At 40.8% G+C, this 21,649-nt stretch overlaps 1 protein-coding gene across 1 annotated transcript in view; it reads right to left on the bottom strand.

Moving 5' to 3' along the window:
- The window catches only part of PREP (prolyl endopeptidase), an 86,440-nt gene extending 65,903 nt beyond the window's left edge, over nt 1-20,537 (bottom strand). The window contains exons 1-6 of the mRNA XM_063389722.1: nt 20,253-20,537; nt 18,897-18,971; nt 12,578-12,711; nt 11,038-11,168; nt 7,344-7,553; nt 5,989-6,110 (exon numbers count right to left, since the gene is read on the bottom strand). Of these exons, the coding sequence (XP_063245792.1) occupies nt 5,989-6,110; nt 7,344-7,553; nt 11,038-11,168; nt 12,578-12,711; nt 18,897-18,971; nt 20,253-20,492 (912 nt within the window). The 5' untranslated portion in view covers nt 20,493-20,537. The remainder of the gene's footprint in view (nt 1-5,988; nt 6,111-7,343; nt 7,554-11,037; nt 11,169-12,577; nt 12,712-18,896; nt 18,972-20,252) is intronic.
- Between the last annotated feature and the right edge of the window lie 1,112 nt (nt 20,538-21,649).

Raw genomic sequence — 21,649 nt, forward strand, 5'->3', positions numbered from 1 at the left:
CCACTGCCAGATTCAGGATAAGGAAGAGCTCTCTATATTTAGTTCACAAACAGGAGCCCTTACAGTATGTCATATTCTATTAAGGCAACTATATATACACATCATTCCTTTATAGATAATAAATTAGAAGTTTTACTACCTTTGCCCTTTTTTGTTATCACAGAGGAAAAAAACATAATCACTGTGTAATTTGTTTCTGCATAATAAGGTACTAAAAATAAAATAAATAAAATTCAATTATTAGATCCTATGCCTTTGTTGAGAAAAAGATAAACTCTCTTCTTAACTGCAGATATTAACACTGTGGTAATCTACAACCTGATCTGCATCAGCAGTTATTTCACAAACGACGCTCTTCATGCACTGGTGCTCTTTGCATATGAAACTGAGCAATTGCCATTGCTATCTAATGCATTTCCAATGAAGCATAGCACATGAATCACGTACAAAAAAATTAAAAATATCAAAGTTCACAAAAATCACAGACAGAATCAAAGCTTTCCAACAGAGCTAAAAGGTCAAATTACAAACTGTAATGTATCCAGCCATGAAAGATCAGATCATCCACAAAAAGAAAGATGTGTGGCAATAAAGATGCAACCATGCAACGTATTGGCATTAATAACCAAAAACTAAAACCTCATTGCATCAATAGGATGGATTTTAACACTGCTACAATTTTCACTACATGTTATGGATGTAACAGCTTAAAACCACCCAGAGTGAGTGAACAGAATTTTTCTAAAAATACTTATTTAGAATGTACCTAGTCACCACAATAAAATAGACTCATGACAGCAGTGACTTCCTTAACTTTAGATACATGCTGCACAAAGACTTCTGCGTAACACCACTGACCCTGGATATCACTCCACTGAGAAGAATTTACATGCAAGAAACCTTTCACTTGGTGCAGAAATTACCTCTTTTGTTGTTTATGAGTATTTTTAAGCTTTCTATCAGATGAACAAAGGAAAATATTAAGCATAAAAATCCACAAAGCATGTGCATTCTACAGAAAAAAATTACTGTAAAATTTGCTGAAACATTTGGCAAGTAAAGAGCAATTACACTGTCTGAACCGCTTCAAGTGTTCTACTATCACAGATGTGCACATGTGCCTGTGCCACAAAGATCTGCCTGCATGATGACAAAAAATCCCCACAGTAGTCTCCTAGCCTTACAAATTCCACTTTTATTATCTCACTTTTTATTACAAAAATCAAAGCAGTTTCTTTCCTAGAACAGGAAACCCTTTTGTAAAGGGTTGTGGGTTTTTTATGGGGATTGCAGGGTGTGGTACTAGTTTGTTGGTTTTTTAATGAAGGGAACAAAAGCTACGTTCTGACATTATCTTTGCCAGAAAGTCACTGAAGCTTGCAAATAGCTCCTATCATATTTTATGTTCTCACAGTCTTTCGAGACGTTGAGGATTGGGGCACGAACTCCCTTCGACAAAGCAACCTCTTGGGGCTGTCTGCACAATCCAAGCCACCTGAAACTGCTACTCTTAGGCTGTAAAGGTGTTGTTTTGTTTTCTGTTTGCAGACTATCGGTCTCAGAATCAACCAGATTTCAGAAGCCCTAATGATGGGTGATCACAGGAATACATATTCAGGATGAGGTTCAACAGGATCTCCTTCCTACATTCTGAGGCACATGCCCCATACATTTTATGCAGGATGTGGACATGGTTACATGCAAACAACATTCTGATGTGTTCTATCCACTCACTCCAGGTTGAAAAACTCACTCTGGGCATTAACTCAAATCCCTTACTCCAGCTGGGTTTTTATTCTTGGATTTTAGATATAATGTGCTAGTATATAGAGCACTTATATTCTGACCATATCCTTTTGAGCCTCTGCTAACTTTTGGGTTGAAGGAGCCCTACCAAAGCCAGGGAACAGGGATTTTGACCCTAGATCATTGTGCTTATGACTATTACAATTCCAACAGAACATCAGGCAGCCTTGTTTCAAAGAGGAACACAGCAATATGTACACATATATTTACATGTATTTTCTTTCCTAAGTCTAGCACAGAATAAATCAGCAGCCTTCTAGGGTGACAAACATCACACACAATTTTTACTGTGGCTTTCTGTTTGTTTTTGAGCAATAAAAGCACCAAAACATCTGGAATCTGGCTATGTAAGAGATTACTGGCTCCCATAGTCCCATGTGCAGCCACAATTACCTGCCTCTTCCTTAAGAGTAAAATTCTCTGGGCCTACTGCCAGGGCTGTAGGAATGTATTCATACTAGGCTTCTATTCAAGATTCATCCTTGACTAAGAGAGTGTAAAACTTTAGAAAAATTCCCACAGCCCTGTTTTACCCAGCAATGTGTCTCACTTGAGTGAACTGACAATGTTTTCAGCCCTTCCCCTCTGTGCTGCTCATGGCTTCTATGTTGCTGCAGTGAAAACACTACAGCCAGCACACATCTGGCACAGCCTACTCCTCTGTGCTCTGAATTTCATATGCAAGATCACCGCCCTCTTTCAGAACCACTGATGTTAACTGACAGCTCTGAATATAAAATCAAGAATTAAAAAATAATTCAGAGACAGGGCACAGTGTTTGTTAGAAATCATTAAAAACTGTACTTATTTTACTGCTGGCAGAATTGGGATAGGAGGGTTCCCCTCACCCACTCCTTTCCGTTCTGTTTACTTTCCTGCTGGTACCACAGGGACTTCTTGCACTACCAACTGTGAAAGACTGTTATATAACTTCTTGTTTAACTTTGAGAATAACAGTCTGTCTGTGAGAGAGAGATATGCTCAGTCTGGAGAAGAAGCAAGAAAATGCTACTTAAACAGAGAAGCATGGGAAGCTGCTGTTTTCCCAGAGTGCCTATGACATTGCCAAGGTTTTAAAAATCCTCATACCAGACTGCCCTCTGCTGGGCTATTATTCAATTACATTCTATCCCTGCCCTTCACAACTCTCCTACCACTCTAGAATCTGTACCAGAAATGCATATGCTTTTTCTAGACTAATGAAAAGATTTGACAGCCTCTTTTTCAAAACTTACATATCTGACTAACAATAAACAGATTTTTTCCTCACAAACAATTCATTCAAGTGAAGAGCTGGAAATGCATCTGTATTTCTCTGCCAACACCATTTTCAGCTCCACAGATTTTGCTTAAGTCAAGCATACTTGGGGCTGGTGTTGAACGTATAATAAGGAAAAGAACCCTAAAGCTATTTGCTTGCATATTGTCTTGTAAATATATTAAGCTGACAAAATTTTATACAGCCCTCTTTTGTCCTTACAAGTGACCTAGTTTCCCATCTCCATTGAGAATACACACCACTCTGACTCCCTACAGTACACCTGAGATCATTTTTTCTGAAGCATCATGGCAACATTATTAATTTTGCAGTCTCTGAAGGATCTTCTTGTCAGGTGCTTTTCATTTGCAAGCCAGGTATTTCTCTTCCTTGACCTTGGTTGCAAGACTTGCAAATTCTCTTCAAATCTAGGTATGAAAGTTCAACTCTCCCCCCACCATAGAGAAAAGTATGGTACATAAGACTACAACACCCACACCGTAATTCAACTGTTTTCACTGAAGCTTGTGTAAAACATAACATCTCTAGCTACTGGGACTAGCAAAGCTGGTAAAATAAAACCAATTTTTTATTTATCTGACAGGAGTGCATGAAAGCATGCATTTTATAACACGTTGAGCTGTGTGAAGTTGTACTTTAAAATCTATAGCAGCATCTTAGCACTTAGCAAGGAGGTATAATCAGAACAGCACCAAAATAGCTATATAATTTGATTTTGACTAATGAGATTTTAATTTTTCCACCATAACTTTGTGGTCTTCCACTTTCTCAAACACTTAGAAAAACTGACCAGAAAACTTGTTGAAATGGCCTGAAAAGAAGATTTTTGATCCATTGCACAAGGATGAAACCACATTTTGCAATTGCACTGTTTTGGTTTGGGTTTTGTTGTTCTTTTTTTTAATTGCAGAATATTTTTCTCCTGACTATTAAAACTCATTTTTTCATTAGCATCAGTACAACAGAGCCACATGTTACAGCTGGAGCTCACAGCACAGCCCCAGAGTATCAGCTGTTTTAAAGTATTCTCACTTAGAAAAGTTAATTATTATTTACAGAGGTGGATCTCTGCTTTTTCACTCCTCCCTAAAATAATGTTTCTTCTTAAGTACCAAGATCTCTGGAAGTTTATGCCTCCTAGAGGTCACAAAAACCACCATAAGCAGCCACACCCATCCTGTAACATAAATTTATTAAACAAAAACCAACAGTAAAGAGCTGTTTCTCTATGCACTGTCCTCCCCACTTCCACAACCGTATCGGGGCTGTTCCAACCCCAGTGGTTTCAGAACTCACAGCTGTGCTACATTCCTCTACCCCTGTTCTGCAGTAAAACTCTAATTTAGCAAACTGCAACAGTCCTTCCCCATGGAAAATGAATTTGCCTTCACAGCAACATGTGTAGTTAGCTCACGATACTGGAAAGGAATAATAATAATATGCATCACTCATGTGAATCAGGGGATACATCATTACAGGACATCTGTCACCGACAAAAAGCCCATTTATTTATGTAACTAGGGAAAAACAAGGATAACAATGTCCAAATTCCATTTTATTGCCAGTTAAAACCCAGAACTAGTTTTTGACTAGTTTTTGAATAACTATTCAAAAAAAACCCCCAAAGTCCCATTTGCAAGCTTCCATTGATACTCAGGTCAGTTGTTAAAAATATGTTTAATGAATACATGAGATTGTGTAAATGAGGTTGTGGTTATTTGCAGAACCTACAGATAGGTCTGATTTGTTAGAAAAAGCTCAGTCTCATCACTCTGCTGGGAAGCCCTTCGCATTCTCACCGTCTCATTTTAAATCCCACCATTCAAATTCTTTGAAAGAACCTTTGTTTTATGGCAGCCTACAGTAAGGACACCCCTAACATTTTCATGGGTTAATGTGTTAAAAAGTGACACAAACTGAGGATCACATTTTTCAAAAGAGGTTCTTCTCACAGAGAAAAGTATTTGTAGGAACTGAATACCCCAAACCAGGCTAAAAACACTTCATATTCATCAAAAGTGTCAAACAAAAAAGAGACAAATATAGAAACGAAATGTACTGATCAAACATAGTAGGCAGGAGAGTCCAGAATATTACAAGTATTCATCCACAGGAAAAAGTCAGTTCCCTGATAAATGGAATGACCATCACTACATTCTAGCAGCCCTTCAAAATAGTGCACTCAACTGCACATTGCTAAATCTTATATGGAGAATAAAACACATTAATTACAAAAGGTTTACTGGGACTTTGCACTACATAGTAGTAGTTCAACAAAATAAGCTTAGGGAATCAATTCCATTTCCAATAACACAGTCAGTACTGTCACACTGTACCATACGTGTGCTGATAAAACTTGTTGTAGGGAAATGTAAGAGTTCTCCAGTTATACACATAGTATTAACAGATTTTGACCTGTGTATCTCCACTCCTCGATTAAGCAGAACAGATATATTTATTTTTCATGGAAGACATTGCAAAATTAAATATAACCAAATAAATACATGGCATGGAATATCCTTTCACACTGACTATTAGAATAAGCTTTTTGTGCAGGAAGTAGAAGCTGGGGCTAAACACTGACCAAGAAGTAACAAGCATAGTGACACATTGTCCATCAAATGGTCTTCTCTGTCTTGGAATGTGTATCAGGCAGAACGACCTCAGTGAAGAAAAAGGGTATACGACTGTGTCATTGCAGATTGGAGGAGTGATTTAAAGCAAATTAGGCAGTCTTATTTTCAGGAATTCTTCATCAATAATTCTTAGTTCAATTGTTAACTCTACAACACTAGTTAAAAGTGCTCTTTTAACAAAATGTTTTCAAATTAATATCCACTATCAGTGGTTAGAATCTGAAAAACAGAATATGACAATGATAAGGTGCAGGACATTCACCATACCTCAGCTCCACCCATCCACTTTGGTTCATCAGGAAATTCAGCACATAGGATATCTTCTGACTGGTTAGTTCCTAATACGTGATAATACAGCTTTTGATGCAGATTAGTGGAGGTCTCAGTGCCTAGTGAAATGCAGATATTTAAACCAGTAAGTTCTCAAAAAAATGCAACAATCATATGAAACCCTTAGAAACTTCTTAATCCCTTTGTATATAAAAGAGAAATTCAGAAGAGAACCAGGAATGGTTCCAAGCTACAACCATTTCCCTCCAAACAAACATCCTCATACAGAACAAGATAAAACTTCATGCTGGAAACCTGTTTAAACTGTAACCCTTTCCTTTTATTGTTGATAATACCTTCTTCAAATTTGAAGATTTATCATTTCATGCTTTGATTTCTAGAAATAAAAGCAAGCAAAGCAAAGAAAAACAAGAATCCCTGCCACCCTCTAATGACATTTTCATTTCCATTTCATCCAGAGCAGCTAAGGGGAGATTTACCACTAATTAACATTCCTAGAAACCTTCATATTTCCATTTGCTGAAAATATAAAAATGACGTATTTTAAAGCACTGCATGAGATGCCACTTGATATGTATTTTTTTTAGATTTCATTCTTGCAACATTTTCCAACACTTTAGCTTTTGAACTACAAACAGGAGGTTAAAAAAACCTCAACAAAACAAGGTTGGTATCTATCTTGCAAGTCTGACAAAATTATAGGCTTCAAAAGCAAATACAGAGGCAAAATTCAGGCGCTCTTCAGTTTAACAAAGAGTACTTCTTCAGAAGAAACTGTTCAGTAACTCTGCCTTATAATAAAAGCTGCTAAATTCCTTTCCCACTGATGCTCCTCCGCAATTTATTCCATTCTCTGTGATGCTCCTTGAATTTTGCTTGCATAAACATTTCATTTTGCTTTGCTGTGAACCACACATGAATTAAACTGGTTGAACAACAAAAACCTTATGCCTCACACTGCTGTTCATCAGGTGTATCTTCCAAAGCAGTTTATCTATGCCCACATAAATGCATAATGGGAAAGATCTAAGTAAGCTGCCACCAGACATCAAATTCTAGCCAACACCACCATTATGGAACCTAAGTAAATCACGCCAGAGAAAAAGAGCAGCAAACTTCCATGAGAAAAAGAGGTGCAGGCAGACAAGAAGCAGCTCACACTAACTGAACACAAGCTTTAGACATACAAGACATAATTTGATCTCTAATTGCACAACCAATACAGCTACTTATTTCAATATAGATTTGTAGAGCTAATTATTCGTTGCACCAATTCACTGAAAAAGTGATTTTGCTTCCACACAGCATGCAATTAGAACAGTCATACCTACCATCACTTTTCCCATCTTGTTTTGGGTAGGAGTTATAGAACATGCCTTTTCCATCATGGGTCCATGCCATGCAACTGAATTTAACTCTCTCCAGTGTATCTGGGAGTTCCTCAGGACCTTCTACTTTCATAAACTTGATAGTAATCCAATCAGAGCCACTAGCACTCAGGCCATATGCAAAGTATTCACCATCTTCACTGAATGCATAACCTAGGAAATCGGAAACGAACAAAATGAAGAGAGATTAAATTGGGATACTAGTTAAAGGAACTGTTCACTAAACACTAAGAGAAGGTTTATTTTCTAAAAATCAGTGCAAGATACTACATCTGGTATCATTTGGGATTCGCAGCACTTTTCCAGTCTCTGTGGACTTCTCAATTAATTCACAGATCCAAGTTTAGGTGCAGATACTCAGTAAGTGTACCCATGTTCAGTAACATAACTTATGCCCAACATCTGAATTATGGTTTGAATCATACTTCTTCTACTGCCCTGAGCTTGGCAGGAAGAGCTAGAAAATTAAAATGAACATAGGTAGAGAACTTGAGTGAAATTTTAGGAGAGAAACAGTACCAAAGAAGCTAACAGAGATGCAAGCTATGCATCCTGAAATAGTGTAAGTACCATTTAAAAAATGGAGTCACTGAAAACCTGACCCTTTAAAAGCCTGAAAACTGAAGTAAATGGAAACTTTGCCACTAGCATGCAAATGGTTAATTATCAGTATTCTCAGCTAAGACCTGTGATACATATTTCACTTTATGAAAACAGTGAGGAAAAAAGCTTGCACTGTAGTTGATAAAGATCAAATTCATGCTTGCAAATCAAGTCAGGTGAAGAGACTGAATTACCATAGGCTTGTACAGACCTGAAAGTATCTACCAGAAAACAACCTAAGAAAAACCTGCACTTCACAGACATGAGTTTTGAGAGGCACAGTGCCACACCAATATATTCTCTCCCGTAAGAATGTAAGAGTGCCCATTTGATTCAGAACACAATTCCACCTAGCTGTCCTCAGGAGTCACCACAATGTGATGCCTACACAAGTAAGAACAACCACATAATCATGGAATGGTCTGGGTTGGAAGGGATCTTATCAAGATCGTCTAGTTCCAACCCTCCTGCTGTAGACAGGGACACCTTCCACTAGACAAAGGTTGCTCAAAGCTCTGTCCAACCTGGCCTTGAACACTTTCAGGGATGAGACATCCACACGTTTCTGGGCAACCTGTTCCAGCACCTCATCATGTTCACAGTAAAGAAGTTTTTCATAATATCTAATCTAAACCTATTCTCTTTTAGTTTAAAACCATTCCCCTTTGTCCTATCACTACACGCCCTCCTAAAAAGTCCCTCTCCAGATTTCTTGTAGGCCCCCTTTAGGTACAGGAAAGCTACTATAGGGTCATTCCACAGCTTTCTCTTTTCCAGGCTGAATAATCTCAGCTCTCCAAGCCCTTTGTCATAGGTGAGGTGCTCCAGCCCTTTAATCTTTTCACGGCCCTCCTCTGGACTCCCTCCAACAGGTCCATGTCCTTCCTACAATGGGGGCCCAGATTTGCAAGTAGCACTCCAGGCAGAGTCTCACACAAGCCCACTGGAGGGGCAGAATTCTGTCCCTTGCCCTGCTGGCCATGCTGCTTTGGATGCAGCCCAGGATTAGATTGGTTTTCTGGGCTGCAAGCTCACATTGCTGGCTCATGTCCAGCCTCTCATCCACCACAATCCCCAAGTCCATGTTAGCCTGGATGCTCTCAATCTCTTCATTCCCCAGCCTGTGTTGATACTGTGCCATGCAAGCACAAGAACAAAATGCAGGAATAAATGCAAGAACAATGCAAGCACATGTAATGTTTCCCTCAAATACTCTTATCGTCTTCAACCATTTTTAATTTAGCAGGCTCCTTTTTCAATCCAGTAGTTGGCTAATACTCCTGAATGCTTTCCTTCACCTTGATTATGTCCAGCTTGCCTTTTTCCACCACCATAATCCATTGGTAAGGGGTTCTACAGATCTACTTCTTGCAGCACGAACCATCACCTTCTTCTGTTTGCTTGGGACCTGTCTCCCACTGCTTTAATTTGATTTTCCCTCATTCTTAAGAGAAAAATGACTAATTAACCCTTATTCTGTCTCTCCATCCTATTGCATGCCACACATGATTCTGTAGTTCTCTAATATCCTTACTAAATTGCCCCTTTTCTAAGCTGATTAATCCAGGCATGCTCAGTTTTTCCTTTGATTGTTCCTATGCACTCCTCCAGTCTGTATTTCAGAGCCCCTTTTGAGCTGAGGAGACTGGGACTTGATTTAGTGTTCAATGATACAGTATAAACTCCTGGGTTGCTAATGTAATGGTGTCTCCTGTTTTGTTTTCTATTTCATAGAATCACAGAATCATTAAGGATGGAAAAGACCTCCAAGATCATAGAGATCAACCTTTGACTGACTGCCACCTTGTCAATCTGCAGCATTGAGGGCCACATTGAGTTGTTTCTTGAACACTTCCAGGGAGAAATTTCTTCCTGATAAATAAATTTGTATTTGACGTACTTGACCGGCTTCTACCAAGAACCAAGTTGATATCATCATGGAATTATGTATTACACTCCAAGCATTGTTCCTAAGAGGTCATCCCAAGCTCAAGAGTTCACTTCATCCATTCCTCCATAAATGAGGTTAGGATTGTTTGTCCCCTGTGCACCACTTAATTTATCTGCACAGAGACTTTCACCTTTTAATTTATTGCTCACTTATTATTAAGGTCTTCCTGCAACTCTTCAATCACTCTTCAGCCAGGAGTAACTTTGTACTGTCACCAAACGTTGTTACCTCATTCCTCACTCCTTGTTCTAGCATTTTCAGCATATGAACATTGCAAATCCTAGCACAGTCTCTGACAGGACTTTACTGGTGATTTCCACTTGACAGCCCATCAGTTCTTCCTTTCCCTGCCCTTAAATGAATTATTCATCAACCCCGGGAGCTTTTCTTCTTGTTACACAGCTGTTGGTTTTCTAAGTGCATTTGGAAGGAGACCATGCTGTAAGACTTCTAGAAATACACAGAGATTATATGAATGCAATATATACAGTTTAAGGCAGGACTTCTCCATAAAAAGCCATATTGATTCTTTGCAACTAGGTCACTTTTAGAGAAACATTCACTAATTCTGTCCTCTGTTTTTATTAATTGTCCTTGAACAGACTTAGAGGACTTTTAGGTCCCAGAGTCTGCTTCTACAAATGAGCAACTAGGGAGTGTGAAAACTGACAGCTAAGGGAAGTTACAGCCCTAGTGAACACAAACAATTTTTTGATCATAGATCACCACATCACCACAGATCATCACAATTGTATTCCTTCACAGTTCCTTACTTTAATTCATTGCCTTGTGTTAAAGATGCAAAATTTAATTTTAAGAGAACTAGTCAATATAAATATGTAAACTTTTTTCCTTGCTCCTTCTCTCAAGAGCTGCTCATATTTCATTGGAAACTTGTTACAGAGCTGTGAAAAAAAGCATTGGGAAACTGAACCAAGTTAATTGTGGAAAAAATGCAGATTTAGAAGTGTTCTTCTGAAACACCATACAATTCCACATGCGCCTTTTGTAATTACTTTGATTAGATTTTCAACTTCTGCTGAAGACTCAGACTTACTCAGCAGGAGCTGGTGTCTCACTAACCTCGTAAGGCCACAGTGCCATCATCAGAAAGCTTATTTGGATCAAGAAAAACTTTGGCATCAGCATCCAAGGAGTCTTGTACATACAAAACTCGCTGATTCTGGAGTCCTGTATTGTAGAAGTGAAAATACCTAAAAGAACATAAGAGGGGAAAATTAAGCAGGAAGAACTCTGATATTCAGTTAGGCAAGCACAAAAAACTTTTATGAGGTTGTTATGAAGTGAATAAAAGACAGATGAATAGGTTAGGGAAACAAGTTTCACAGTACAGTAGGAATCACGGCTAGGATGCATCCAAAATATCCTTAAAAAAAAAAAAAAAAGCTGCATTTGCCACAGTGCATTTCAAAGAATTCTAAGTGTACTATAAACTCCACATAACTGTCTATGTTAAACATCTCTGGCAGCTGCAGCATTTCTCTGTTACAAGTACTGGCACAGGTTCCCATCCCTTATGTTCTCAGCTTTGCCATTCATACAGCTGCTTTCAATCCATACTGAGTGACACACTTATGTTCAAATGAAACAGAACCAAAACTGTTTCAATGTCCCTACAAATGTGTGTTTGAAAAAGTTGTAGGAACAGACAATTACAGAGTTGTCTTTAGTGATACTCTTCACACCCTAAGACACTACAGAGCTCAAAAAAATTAACAGCCATATTCACAGAACTTTACTACACAAACACAACTGCAATGCCTGGGGTTTTTCATGCTGAAGACCAATTCATTGTGTCTTTCAGTAATCTGAAGGTCTAAGAGATGTAATTAAGTCCCTTTACTCCCTTTCTCTAGAAGCTTGCTAGTGTTTCTAACAGAGGTCACATTAAATTCAGTGGCAGCTGCAGTCTCCAGACCTTGGGAAAGACACAGAAACACCATCTCTTCACCTAGCCACAGAGTTGAAACAGGGATATGAGTAGGTTAGGCACTAGAATATAGCAGGTTTTCTTTGTTCCTAAGAAAATATATATTTTTCATTCAGATGATTAAAGTTCTCCAAATGATTTTTCCCATCTACCCTACAGCTACAGGAACAGTCTTTCACAAGGGAATTCCTACTGCTTTTCACTGGCTAGGACTAAACAAAAAAGCCTACCAGCTGCTCAAAGAATGATCAACGTAAGAGCAGTGTTCTAGCAAATATGTGGAACAGAACACACATGATGGGCTGATGCTGTTTTCAGACGACGTGCCTCTAACAATACTGACAGTGACCAAGCCTTTCTTAAAGGAACTCCTCAAAGCATTACTTTTACAATTATTCTACAAAATCATCTGAGTTCTGATAAACTCACAAATTCTTCTTCTTATAAAAAGAAAAGTCAACAAAAGAAGAAGATAATATGATTTGGAACTGGAGAGAGTGAAGCACCTTGTGCTCTGCATCACACAACCACACATGTTAACATTGGCTTCATTTTCTTACTTCCCAACTATAAAGAAATAAATACAAATATAATTTATAGTTCATCTTCCTAATTAGTTGTTTCTGACTTGCTTCACATTTATCACCACCTCCAAAGACATTCCTCACATACCTTTTTCCTTTCTTGAAGTGGCAGCTGTACTTAGGATAATCATAGAGTTCAGTCATTCGTTCCTTGAACAGTCCTCTTACAGGACACTGCTCAAGAAAGGGTACTGTGAGCTTGTTCTGAGCCTCCACAAATGCCTGAAAGAAAAAAATCAAGAAGCATAAACTCAAGCAGAAATGCCTATTTTCTACAGAAAACATTTTCAGAAGCAATGCGTCACAGACATCTTTCCCCCATATAGATTATGCAGTGTCACACATGAAGAATGTGCATGCTTATTTGCATTATGCCACAATTCTTTAATAAGACTCAACTTATATCTTGAATAATATCTCTCCAGGGCATACACTGGGGTAACTAGCCAAAAGACAAGACAGTCCTGACTCTCCCCATAAAAAAATCCAAAAACCCAAAACAAAACCCCAACAACCACAGAAACCTTAAACAAACACAAAAACAAACACAAAAATACCACCCCAAACTAAAGCAACAACCTCCAAAAGCACACCATGCTTTTAAGAACTCTCATATTTGCCTAAATGACAAATATGGCCCACAGACTGCACTATTATTTCAGGAGCTGGGGAGAACTTTAAGATGACACAAAATGTCATGTGCATCATCTGTCCACATCATTAACATAACACACAGAATTAGTCCCAGCCAGTATTTCATGAGAAGCCCAAATGACTGTTCACAGATCAGTTCTTAGGAAAAAAATACTAATCTCTGAAAACTTTGGGAAGTCTGGTTTCTTTAAAACACTCCAGCTCCCTGTCACAAACACGTAATGACAGTGACCAAAACCATTACCACTCCAGCTGTTTGTTGCATGCATGGAAAACCTGGTGCTCTGTTGGTGTTTCATCATCCCTATTTATAGCATGGTACATTAACACAAAATTAATGCCTAAGCATCTTAAGGTGAATCACAGCTGCTAACAAGCAGACATACAGGCTTTTCTGTCTAAAACGAAGCAGGTAGGACAGGACACAGTGTGTAGCTGTAACTCACAGCCAAATGTTGCAGTGGCAGCTACAGTGTCCTCCAGGCTCTCTCCTCCAGCAGGAAATCCCATCCACTCATCTCTTGCTTACACAGGGCTCTTTCCCAGAAGTAGTCTGAGAGAGCCTATTGTTTCTACCTGTCCTAAATCTGTCACAGGGCAATCAGATCAACACACTGTAACATCTGAGTTACACTTCATTGCAGGGCATGACCCGTAGGAACAGCAGTACAATCCACATTGCACAACTTGTGCTTCACAGATCTTCAGAAAAGCCGGCTGCTGTACAGGCAGAGTACCTGGCACACACTTACCAGATGCCATCAGTGTTTAGTCATGTATTAATTCTTCAGGTGAAGAATTAATGTGTACAAAACACATCCCAGTGGTAAGTCATGCAGCCTTCACATTGTATCACCATAACCGTCCCCACCCCAATCAGATGGTGAAAGAACTTAAGAATTATGTGTATCTGGTTTTCTCTAAATGGAAACACATGAATTTCAAAACCCACATATGGGCTGTGGATTCTACACAAATAAACTAATTTCTCCCAGTCCAGTGACATTTTCAGAGAAATGCTTATAAAAACGTGTAAGACCATCCAGTGTACCGGACAGCCAAAAGCACTTTCCAGTTACGTGCAGGGAACAGAAACTGGATGAAACATCTTTGTTTCATCCATCAATAACATGACCAGAACAACAACATTGCTGCAAGGGTATACTGGAACTGTGTGTTACCTACTGTTAACTGCATAGACACATTTTACCACATCTGCTTTTATTAGTAATACTCAAGGAAGAAACACAGACTTTTCCTGACAAGCATTTGTTGCCCAAGAGCATGCTTACAGACTAATTATTGCACTCACAACTGTAGAACTAGTAATTTTCCTTTTACAGGAACTTAATATATTAATTTTCTCATTTCCAATTAGTATGCACCAAAGATTCCAAGAATATTTGTAAAAGGAATGCCACGGCTGTATGATAAAGGAGCAAGGAAGTACAGATTTTTCAAAGAGTTTTATGGAGAAGAATACAGTCCAGTTTGGAAACTTCCTGTTTCCACACTTTTGAGCATGAGGTTGCACTCACATTTAAAAAGCAATACATAATTGAAATATTGCTCTAGATAAAGTACAGGACCATATGTCCTGTTGTTTACCACAGTAAACAACTCCATCCACCACACTGACCTCATCAGATGCCACCCAGGCTACAAGACTAACAGTAACTGTATGCCTTCACGAACCTAGAGAGAAAGATTTTTATTGTACCTCTAGATATTTGCATCTGACAATGTATCGGAAGCCTTGAACCAGGACAGACTTTGCTAGCAGAAGAAAGGTCAGAATAAGGGTACAAGTAAGGCAACTTTTTATGGCTGTTTCGGAAATAAGGTAATCTGAGAAGCAAAACAATTTCTAAAGCATTGTACAAAGAATAAAAATGGTCTACTTGAGGCTGAAGTGTCTGGCCATTAAGCAGGCCAATTCTTATGCTATAACAACAGTCAAACTAAATTTCATCTAAGAAACACATGCCACAAATTTTTCTTAACCATGCTTTTTTACAACCTTTCTACATTCTACTAAGCTACTCTATCAAAACAATTATTCCACTGACAGTAAGTATACTTTCCAAGAAAAAACCTCAGAATAGAAACTGTTTTAACATGACCAGTCTTTCTTATTACTCTGCAAAGTATTTACCGTTCATATATATGTATACATACACACACATATATATGTATATATTCAGCCAAGGACAGTTCAGTGAAACTCCTACAAGAGAGCACATACCTTTCCTAAGTGTTACAAAAACCAGTTTATCAGTTCTTGTGACTTGACCCTGAGCATTTACTTTTTTAGTGTTTAACAAAGGAATATTCAAAGTGCAATTGGAAAATTTATCCAAACATGAACAAAACACTGGTCAATTATAACTAAATCCCTTTAATTGTAGATTTGAGAGTTTCAGTTGTAGCCATAATTCAAGTACACACATATCCAGAATAGTACATCCCAACTCTACACAATCCCTGCTTTTTCATCACTTGTCCATCCCTCACATCTGGAACAAGCTCAGCATTACTGCCTACACTGCCACTGAGTTAAGGTACTGTATACGACTAACTTAGCAGCAAAAGGCTTTGCTGTAGTCTAAAAATGACCTTACTTCCCACAAAGTATTAAAACGAACCAAGAAGTCGAAAGTCCAATTAAAACAACAGTGCAAGTGTGGTGTTGCAGTTGTGGCCTATGTCATTACCAGAAGTGTTTCACCAGTGTAGCACATTTCAGCTGTGCCAGGGACGTTTCCTCAACCTGTCCTAGAAGTCAACAGCCAAACAGCAGCAGAACATGAACTCTCATTCTGCACTTTCTTTCCACAAAGTGAGAGAGGAACTTCCCCACCTGACCAAGGATTCATTTTGATTTACGTATCTGGAGGAAGGAGTTTGTCTGCTTATGGCTGCCCTTGACTGCTCCAAACAAGCACACACAGGAGAAAAAAAAAGAGACACAGCAAAGCACACAGATAGTGAACATGGAAGAGCGTAGTTCTTGAACAACAGCTTTTCCACAAGAGATTGAGGATGTGACTTAATGATTGTCCTTATCAGCTCTAAGAATATGCATTGGACCTGCTTAGCCACCTGCAGATTTCAAAAACCTTGGTTTTTTTTGTAGCAGATAAATGCACTGCATACATAGTAAGATCATCTTTGTGACCTGGCTGGAAAATTTCTAGATATATTTGACTTTCACCTAATTAAAGTAGATTGGGTGGCTAGAAAAGGAAAGATCCCATTCTTGGACCATCTTAGATCCAACTATCATTTGGTTTTGGGATGACCTAGATTAAGCATGTACGTCAATAAAAAACTAATTCACAAAAGTGTTCCCTCCCAGGACATCACCTTGTGATGGTTCTGCCCATGCAAGAGAGGGACAGAAGCATTCATGTTAGTGCAAGAAGGGGAGAGAAGGCAGAGAAAAACTACACAACCACTTGACTTCATGGAAACCCGCAAACAATACTGGATCAGGTACAGCACCATCTGCACTCTACTTACACCGCAAAAATACCTGATTTAGCCAGTGACAAAAAAATGTTCTTGCACCCTTCTATGTTCACCTGTTTGTAAACTGCTAGCTATCAAGAGTCCACGTAATGATTTGGACTAGTCACAGAAAACAAATATTTTTTTTTAACTAATAGCTGTTGTGGGTACTTTTCTTCATCCCAGTCCCTTTAGCTCTATAGTGGACATCAGGTGAAACCACCATGGACATTTCAGAGTTAAAACTGACCTCACATACCTTTGCTTCCTTCTCCATGCTTCAGGGAATAGCAAACTTTATGTTCCGCTGACTCAATACAAAAACTAAGTGAAGCCTACTCATTTATTTTCTGTGAGCACACCAATGTTTGACATGTCTATTCCTGCTACACCTAGAAAAGCAGAAGTCTAACATATTTGTGTATCTATTTGACAGCATTTTTTTCTGACTTCTTCTATGAAAGAGGTAAATCAGAAAAATACTTTAATTCTCTTAGTTCAGTAACTCCTGAAACTTTGGAATATGATATACTTGCATACTTACTTACACAGGAACTCTAGCCACTCTTTTTGTCATACTGCTAACTACTGCAATTTTGCACTGCAAAATTCTGCCCAGGTGAGTGCTTTTTCCAGTGTAGGCAAGTAAGATGTAATGACGACCATTCCACCAACAGACAACTTGTGTCTGGGCTGCTGCACTTTTGCAAGGTTTTTGTAATTCCCTATTCCTTTTTCTGCCTCCTGTATAAACCACAAGCTCTAGAGAATGTGATTCACTGTCCTCCAACTGCTCTCACCCAACCTGTTCACAGTATGTGGTTACAGTATTGAATACAGGGACACGTGAAATCAGGTCTTTGCATTTTCTCAAGCCCTAATCTTTCACAGGATCACAAGAAACACTTTAATGGATGTGTGTAAGGCATGCCTAAAAGAAAGACATAATCATACATCCCCCACATACATTCCTCTCATTTTGGCACAAAATTATCCTGTGTTTACTTCACCCAACTTTCTAAATAGTTCATTTTCAATATTAATGTCCACAGTAGAGTTTTTCACTAAAACCTGATCCCAAATCGACCTTTTGAATCCACATCAGTATTTATATATGCTGACAGATTTGTAAGTAAGGAATCAGTTCCTAACTGCACACATTTTATCTTGCTCTTGACAGTTACTGTAAGCTCTATCTGACCAGCCTCAGGCTCATGAAAATGTGTAAGGTAAACACATTTGCAGAAGAACCTAGAAGGAAATTTCACTAATGGAAAGCCACACTGTTAGGTATTTTTGAACTGAGACCATACTCTTCATCAACTTCCTGACACAATCATGCACAGAGGGCAGAAACCAGAATTTTGGATCTGGAACTACAGTTATAACTAAGTTAGCAGCCAGTGCAGAGGAAACCTCCTCCACACCGTCACCTATCACTTTCTGGCCATCATCCTGCAACTCCCTATGCCATGAATATCAGAGGAACTGGCTCACAGCCATTATTCTTCATGATTCTCTCTCAGTGAAAAACCAGTTCCAGCAGCGCATACTTGCTATACCAGACTGCAGGCTGAAAACACTGCAATACCTGCAATCTGTAATAACAGACACTAACAAAACCTAACTTCAGGAGGAAAATGTCTTTGGTTTCGCTTTAAAAAGGAGCAAAAAAATGTACTCACACACTTTGTCGGTTTTTGAAGAAAGCAAGCCCAAGTTTTCCTTCTACCCTTTCCTAACTATTTTATTATGGCAATTTTAGATTTTAGATGTGCTTAGGACAGTGAAAAAAGCACCCTAAAACTTTAATGTTTCTCTTCAGTATGACACCACCTTCTTGAGCATTCAAACTGGCCAAGAAAAATGGGTGCAAGACAAGCACGAGTTTAGTTTCAAAAATTCTGTCATGTAAGTTATAGCAAGTGCTCCAGATTTTCATAGAATCATAGTTTGGGTTAGAAAGTACCTCGAAGATAATTTAGTTCAATGGCCCCACCATGGGCTGGGACATTTGCTAGTAAACCAGGTTACTCAAAGCCCCACTCAACCTTTCCCCCACTAAAACACAGGGACAAAACTATGGCATTGCTGTTGGTGGCATGAGATACCACATGAACCACATCTTCATTCACTATGTAAGTTTTTAAAAAATATTGGCAGGGTCTCCAAAAGCAGAGTACCAATGCATCTGGTTTATAAAAGAAAACCACGTGAAAACAGCCCATGCAAAAAAAGGTTACCTTCGTCTGCTCACTGTCAGGATCTTCAAGCCAGCAGTACGGATCACTGATTTTACATCCATGGTAATCCGACACCTGAATTTATAAAAGACAGTAATTTTAAAAAAGAAATGCACACAAGCAAACTCTATCCATCCAGGAATTATAGTCAGCTCAATGAAGGGCATTTGAAATTTCACAAAAACATACAGTGTTAAGTAGCAAAGAGTGAACCAACACACTGCTCCCAGGTGAGTTACTAATACAACCATTCTTTGGTGATGGCACCACAGCAGCAGAGTTCTCAGAAAAAAACACAGAGCACCAGAAAAATGGTGAAATGCACACAAATTCCTTCCATAAGGCAGATTAGTAAGCAAAAATGAAATCCCACCAACTAAACCAAGACCCTTAAGGTTTTCAAGCCAAATCATAAAACCTGATTACAGGACGTACGCAAAATATGGTTCCTGGTTACAGTCTCTGGTTTGGCCCTCCCTACTACTGCTGCCCACAAATATGCGCATAATGTATATATATATAAATTAAATTTAAAAAAATCAAAAGCCCATCCCCAAAACAACAAACAAGCAAAACAAATAAACTACAAAGATTAATCCACATGGTTGAATTTACCTTCTTCCTTCCTGCAGAACTAGAAAAAAGACTAGATATCTGCTACTAGGGCTTGCACAGTTCAGCCTTTCAGTCAACTAGGAAAGTAAATACTTCAGAATGTTTTCCAACTTTGGCTCATACTGGCAAACAATTTGGTTTAAATGCAATGTAAATCCTTCCCGGCCGGTGCACAATGCACAGTGCTCTGAGGAAGGGAAAGAAAATCGAACCCATCTTCGGCAAACTTACACTGTAATCCCTTGTGTATCCAGACACGGTGGAAACACAGGGAGATGGAACTATGCTACAGATGTGCCATACTATATAAATAGACTATCTGTTCCTCTGCTGACGCTGCTGCAGCCCGGGCGGAGGCCTGGCTTTCCCTGACACATGCACCGGTACCGAAGCTCCGGGACGCGCCCTGCGGCCGCTGCTCCCTCACCCTCGGCCCCGCCGCCCGCCCCGGACCGGCTGCCGGCCCCCGCACGCGGGACGTGCCCGGAGGCACCGGCGCCAAGGGCCCGAATCCCGCCCGAACAAGTCCCCGGCAGCCGCCGCGGCCCTCGGGCGTGACAAACCCGAGGCCCTCTGCCCGGAGCACGCCGGGCGTTCGCGGCCGCAGCCGAACAAAGCCCGAGAGCCGAGGCGGTACCCCCGCCCGAGGCGGCCCCGCGGGGGATGGCGAGCCGGGAGCCCCGCGCCCGGGCCCAGCGGCCGCCGCACGCCGGGGGCTGTCCCAGCCGGCGCCGTACTCACGGCGGTCTCGTCGCGGTACACCTCGGGGTACTGGAAGGCCGGCATGACGGGCTGCGGCACAGAGCGGTGGGAAGCAGAGAAGGAGGAGGAGGCAGAGGAGGCAGAGAAGGCAGAGGAGGCAGAGGAGGAGGAGGCGAGGCGCGGAGGCGGCCGCGGGGCTGGGGCCGTGTTTCGGGCCGTGGCGGCAGCAGCCGGCAGCGGGCGCGCAGCGCGGCACAGGCGGAGCGCCGTCGCCGCCATACGGCCGCCCCCTGCCGGCCCCGCGCCGCCAGCGCGGCGCCCCCTGCCGGCCCCCGCCGCCCTCGCGCTCCGCTGGGCAGCGGCTGAGGGGCCGGCCCTGCCGCCCCGCCCCTGCGGGCCCACCGCCCTCCGTGTGTGCTCCCAGGTCGTGGTCACCGTCCTCCGGCGGGACCACCTGGGATTCATTCTCCGTATAATAAACGTTTGCCAAAAAAATAAAATCGCAGGCTTTCATTCCTTTTCCGCTCGGCTCCCCAGCCTTGGCACACGGTGAGGGAAAGGCTCGGGTCTGGCTTGCAGAGTTCCCCTCCGCGCTGGCCCGAAAACAGAGCTGCTTCTTGCGTGGGGTTGATTCTTTGATTCTGATTCCGTGACTCGGGCAGCTCGAAGCCAGATCACGGAATCACAGAATCGATTAGGTTGGAAAAGACCTCTGAGATCATGAATCTATGACAGAACACCACCTTGTCAAGTCCACCGTGGTAGTAAGTGCCATATCCAGTCTTTCCTTGAACACTTTAGGAATGGCCCACCTCTCTGGGCAGCCCATTCCGATGTCTAATCAACCATTCTGTGAAGAAATTACTCTTGCTGTCCAGCCTAAACCTGCCCTAGCACAGCTTAAGACTGTGTCCTCTCATTCTATCATTGGTTGCCTGAGAGAAGAGACCGACCCTCACCTGGATAGAACCTCCTTTCTCACCTGGATACAACCTCCTTTCTGGGAGTTGTAAAGAGTAATAAGGTCACCCCTTCTCTTCTCCAGGCTAAACCTGGCTTGGTCCTCTCAAACCCTTAGTGTGTTTCCATCGAACATGCTTCTACAAGTTTCCAGGGTCTCCCCTTCACCCTAAAAGCGAAGGACGAGTTGGCCACCTGGTCCCAGTGAAGACGGCCACTCCAGAGCACCAGCCCGGCTGGCTGGTGCCTGTCACCCTCACCCCCAGTGTCATGGTTGTGTAGTCCCACGCCAGCCCCCACTCCGGCCTGCGCAGCCAGTCTGGATGAAAGGGCACCAGTAAAGATGCTTCAAGTGGATGACTTCAGGCTCATCCATGGGGTGTTTATGTTACAGTAGGATTTCCTGGGTCAGAAAACTTGCAAACATTTTTCCTCCAGGGAGAGACCACATGTAGTCCTCCTGCACAACGGAAACA

This window comes from Prinia subflava, chromosome 2 (assembly GCF_021018805.1).
Source record: "Prinia subflava isolate CZ2003 ecotype Zambia chromosome 2, Cam_Psub_1.2, whole genome shotgun sequence".
Classification (NCBI taxonomy): domain Eukaryota; kingdom Metazoa; phylum Chordata; class Aves; order Passeriformes; family Cisticolidae; genus Prinia; species Prinia subflava.